The sequence below is a fragment of the Arachis ipaensis genome, chromosome B02 (genome assembly GCF_000816755.2).
Source record: "Arachis ipaensis cultivar K30076 chromosome B02, Araip1.1, whole genome shotgun sequence".
In the NCBI taxonomy this organism is placed as follows: domain Eukaryota; kingdom Viridiplantae; phylum Streptophyta; class Magnoliopsida; order Fabales; family Fabaceae; genus Arachis; species Arachis ipaensis.
This window is the reverse complement of record NC_029786.2, coordinates 77,971,870-77,977,190: the sequence shown is the minus strand read 5'-3', so window position 1 is coordinate 77,977,190 and position 5,321 is coordinate 77,971,870. Positions and strand designations below refer to the sequence as shown.

The following is a 5,321-nucleotide window of genomic DNA, read 5'->3' as shown; positions in this document are numbered from 1 at the left end:
TAGAAGTAAGAAAAACACAAAGAAAAGAAAAGGTTGGATGTGTCGACACAAAGAATGAAAATTTTCATTCCAACAATTAGCATTGTAATAATTGGAGAACATGCAGTGAGTTTTGGGTGAGGGCAAAAACAAGTACCTGTTAAGAATTATCTGTTGAAGATGTTGTACCAAATTTTTGGGTTATTCATATTGAGAGATTCTTTCCTCCTCAATGACGAAGGAAGTTTTGCCCCCAGATATCATCTTCTATTCATGTAGACTCCTTGATCTTTTACATTTGGTTACTTCAATGGTTCTGGACTTATCTGGAAGAAGAAAAGCTCTTCCTCCCTGAGGATTTAAGAAATGTTCCTCCATTTGGCTGCAGTAGGCGATGTCCTATTCTGAGACATCTTAGCCAGAGTGCAACCAAGCATTGAATTGCTACAGGCCTTCCTTTTCCAAAAAAGAAATTCATATTGCCTCCAGGGTCTTTTCATGCTTTATTATAACAAGGATAGTGGGATAATAACTCACGCTGCTGAAAATAAATAAATACCTTGACAAGTTTCGAGTGCGTACTGAGCGGCCAGCATCCCCATTTCTTTTTCCAATTATACCCACCGTTCACTTTAAGTGTCTTCATGTAACAGAAGATGAAGTTGCATTTTTGGCACCGAAAGAAAGGTAAAAATAACACACGTGTTGCAATCTTCATGATTGCAAGTCATGGTAGAAAAAATTATGGCTTCATGTTTAAGATTTGCAAGTATATATCTACTTGCAACAACATTCGAAATTAAAAAGTCAAGGCGAAAATTGGTTTAATAGATTCATTAACTCTGAATCTATTCTTTATATTAATAACCACTGCAATGCCATGTACATTAACCAAATCAGGCAGAAAGAGAAAAACATAAATAAAAGGGACTAATTCGCATTATACATAGCCCAATCAAGTATTCTTCCTAAACTATATTAAGAAACATCTAAATATTACTAAGCATGAGTCTTCAAGCCACATTCTATCAATCATTTTCACTTTCATAACTTTGATCTTTACATGTATATCCAAAGCCATAAACTCAGCAAGCACTGCCTCCTCTGTTCCATCATTTGAATGCTTACAATCATACCATGCAAATGTAAACACAACGTACAATCATTCAGCCACACTCAAACAGAGACATTTCAGGCTAAACATTTTTGGAATTGCTTATTCCTCACTAATTGATAATTTACTCATTTCAACCTAAAAAGGGCATCAAGAATACATCACAATTCAAAACATACCTTGCACACACAAAATTAAGTCACAAGTTCTCTAGATTAGAGTATGATTCTACATTGCTGTGTGATCCTGCATTAAAATGTACAAATTAGAGAACTTGCATGAGGCGGCCAGCGAGATCTCTATGTGAACAATCTAAACTACATACATGGTACATGTAGCCGAGATAAGGCTTTCTTTAGGCATGCAAAACTAACTGACAAACCACTTGAAAATCTCGATTAATATTATGCTCCACCATTATTAGGATCATAATCTTGGCTTTGAAGCATTTCAACGACTTGGCTCATGGTAGGCCTTTCTTCTTTGTCCTCTTCTATGCACTCCAATGCCACTCTAGCCAAAACTTCCATCTTATTCTCATCATAATTTGACACTATTGTAGAATCCATGATTTGCTCCACACAAGATGCACATTCTCTCCTTTTCTCTCTCACCCATGTTACTAGCCTCCCATTGTATGGTTCTTCTCCATTAATTGCTTGAATATCTGCTGCCGGATTCTTTCCGGTTATCATCTCCAAGAGAACAATTCCATAGCTATAAACGTCCACTTTGGAAGTAACTGCTAGGTTGAAAACCCACTCAGGCGCCATATACCCTCTGGTTCCTCTTATCATTGAGAAATTTGGATTATTGTTGAGAACATCTCTGTTCAATAACTTGGACAATCCGAAATCTGCAACCTTGGGTTGATAATTTGAATCCAAGAGAATATTTTGAGGTTTTATATCACAGTGCAAAATCCATTCCAAGCATTCTTCATGTAAATATGCCAAACCTCTTGCTGTTCCGAGAGCGATGTTATACCTCTTGCTCCAATCAAGTGTATTGGATGAGAGGTTATCTGCCAAAGAACCATTTTCCATGTACTCGTACACCAATAGCCGATGCTTTCCCTCGGCGCAATAACCCCACATTTCAATCAAGTTCATGTGGTTGAGCCTTCCAATGATGCTCACTTCAGCAAGGAATTCACCTTCTCCTTGCTTAGCATCATTGAGTTTCTTTACTGCGGCAATTCTTTGATCCGACAATAGAGCTTTGTATACAATGCCTCCTGCACCCCTTCCAATCTCTTGGCTGAATCCTTTTGTTGCCTTTTTTAGCTCCGAATAACTAAATTTTCTGAATCCCACTGTTCCGAGATGACGGCCATGTGGATCTATGCGAGAATTATGCCGGCGCCTGATTAAGAACAAAACAACCAAAATGCAAGCCACTTCAAGAACTCCGATTGCAGTGGCAAACCACAAAAGGAAGCTCACAAAACGGCTTACATTTTTCTTCAAATACTCTCTATGAATTTTCAATGAACAACCATTGTTTCTGATGGCAGAGTCTCCATAGCTGTTGGGGAAGCTCTTCCGTTTGGGTACTTTCAAGTAGGTTAGTTTTCCTGCATCTGCTGGCAAATGGCCGTTGAGTAATTTCCATTTTGTATAGCACCTGAAGTAGCCCACATCCTTGTCATATGAAAGCTGAAATCCTTTGCATTCACAACTATTCAAGCACAAACTTTCACAATCAGTGTAGGTACAATTGGCCACGTAATTGGAGTCATAGCCATAGAACTCAACTTGGTCCAGTAGCAAGAAAGTAAAGTCACTTCCATCACACGTAGCATCAAATGTGGATTCACATCCATAAGACCAATCACTTTGATTCTTTACTTTGTACCCAGGAACACATGAGCACTTCCTTCCATTTTGAGGATCAAATCTGCAAACACTATTAGCACCACAGATCCCATGAATGATGCAACCATCAGAAATGGCTTGCCATGACACGTACCATTTTTGTGATAGATCTTGACTGTACACTCGAAGATTTCCATCATGATCGATTGTCAACCTTCTAGACAGCACCACGCCATAATCAGATGTTCTTGCATTATATTTATCCGTTGAATTAAAATCTCCAAGAGAATTTAGTACCGCAATTCTGTTATTATTGTAAATAAACCTTCCAGCGCTCCAAACTGTGAGATCAGGATCGGGCCAATAAGAGCTTGACACGTCAGGGCCCTCGTAAAGAAGGTTAAGAACGTTTCTATCATCAAAGGACAACATATAGAAACCAGAGGAATGGCTACTCTCTGTTCTTGAAGAAACTAATTGTGTTCTTCTGGTAAGACGTTGTCCGGGAAGAAGAGTGTCCGTTGGGAAATCAAAACTTTGCCACAGAACACGTCCTCCTTGCAACTCTCGTAGAACAAGATTGCCATTATCTCCAAGACGTAACTCGGTTGGAAGAGTTGACTCCGTCTCAGAAGACCATATTTGGAACTGACCTGCATCTACCAAAATAAGATTACCGGTGCGCGAGAGAGAAAGCGTTGAGCGCTTTCCATTCACGGGTTTGTCGCGATTTGCCATCCAAGCAACGGTAGCCGTTGTGGTGAACCATACTGCAAAGGAGAAGGCATTATCACCGACTTCGAAGAAGCCGGCGGAGAACATGCCATTTTCTGAAACAATGACGTCTTTTTCAGCTTTCTCCACTGAGAGAGAGGAGTGGCCTTTGTTCAGTGCATCTAAAGAAGATGAGAATTGAAATGAAAAATACAAGACTAGAAGGAATAACATTAAGGTTGAGGAAGCCATGTTCATGATATGCAAGCTATAGAGAAAGGTTATGAAGGAATTGCTTTGTTAATAATCGATAAATAAAACTATTGGTGGCTGACTCTGGTTGATTTATTAGTGTTGTATATATAGTCAAATAGGTGCTTGTGTTGTGAAGGTGGCTAATTAATGTAGAAGACTAATCGATAAATAAAAATATTGCTGGCTGACTCCGCTGATTATTTATGATATATACCTACATCTATGGATGCCCATGCTTTTCAACCATTTAAGTTTCAATCTTGGATGGCTTTTGTTTTCCACCATTGGTAGATTGATTTTAATGTAATTTAGTTGATGGCATAGTGACATATTCATTTAGTTGTTGGCAATACAGCGTGGAGGAACCGGAACAATTTTATCTTCAGTGATGAAACTCAGAGAGCAACCAGATGCAACACTTACTAAATCAACCATTGTATTTTTATATGTATGTATACAAAATAATTCATAACTATTCTGACAATCATTCATGCGCCAAAACAGAACAACCTCAAAGAATAGCATCAACGCCACCAGCACAAATAACACAACGCTCAACACCCACACCAACAACGCAACGCTCAGCATGTAAAATCAGAAAGTTTTCTTCTCTTCTCTTTTGCAGATCGTCGTCCTTCGCTCTCCTCTTCGTTCACAGCGAGCTTCACTCTACTCTTCTCAGCACTTCTGATTCTCCTTGAAATCCAAAAGCGACGATGGTTGCTTTGTTACCACTGATGGAGCAGTGAAGCTTAGTTGCATTTTGTCATAGAAGAAGAAATAAGGAAACATAATCATGTTCACATTCAAAAAATTTCCTTGTACCATGGAGAGTAAGATGACAATTAAATTTTTCATGATTTTGACCAAGGATTAATTAATTTTTGAAAAAAAAAATTAATTTGATCTTTTATAATAATAAATAGTGAATATGTATGTTCTTTTCTTAATGAATAATGTGAAACAAAATGAAATTGTCTATTTTGTTATTTGTAGTGATATATGTTCTCATATTATCATGTGAGCATAGAAATTATATGATTTTGGATAATAAAATATTTATTATTTTTTAAGTTTTTATATAATATTTATTAATTGTTATTTATTTATCATGAATTATACTAAAACAAATAAAGTTTTATTATAAAAATTTTTATTTACATAAGAATCTTTTATAAATAGATACTCACAATAGTTAATAGTACATATAAACATTACCGCTAAATTTTACGTGATAAATTGATCGAAGGACACAACGTATTCATCATTTGCTATAATAAAAGACCAAATTAATTTTTTCCAAAAACTAATTAGTCCAAAATCAAAATTTTCAAAATCAAAATTTTCAGCTATCTAATTATTACTTTATTCTGCTATTTATTTCAACTTTTAAAGTTGATGTAAGACTTTTTATTATATTTTATTATTTTCTTCTCCATATG

At 36.6% G+C, this 5,321-nt stretch overlaps 1 protein-coding gene across 1 annotated transcript; it reads right to left on the bottom strand.

Moving 5' to 3' along the window:
* Positions 954-4,052, bottom strand: LOC107628398 (putative receptor protein kinase ZmPK1). Its single transcript, XM_016331088.2, has one exon. It carries the CDS (start codon positions 3,880-3,882, stop codon positions 1,498-1,500), a length of 2,385 nt encoding a protein of 794 aa, XP_016186574.1. The 5' UTR covers positions 3,883-4,052; the 3' UTR covers positions 954-1,497.

Coding starts and splice junctions, on each gene's coding strand:
- LOC107628398 (XM_016331088.2), bottom strand. CDS start 3,882: ATGAACATGGCTTCCTCAACCTTAATGTTATTCCTTCTAGTCTTGTAT.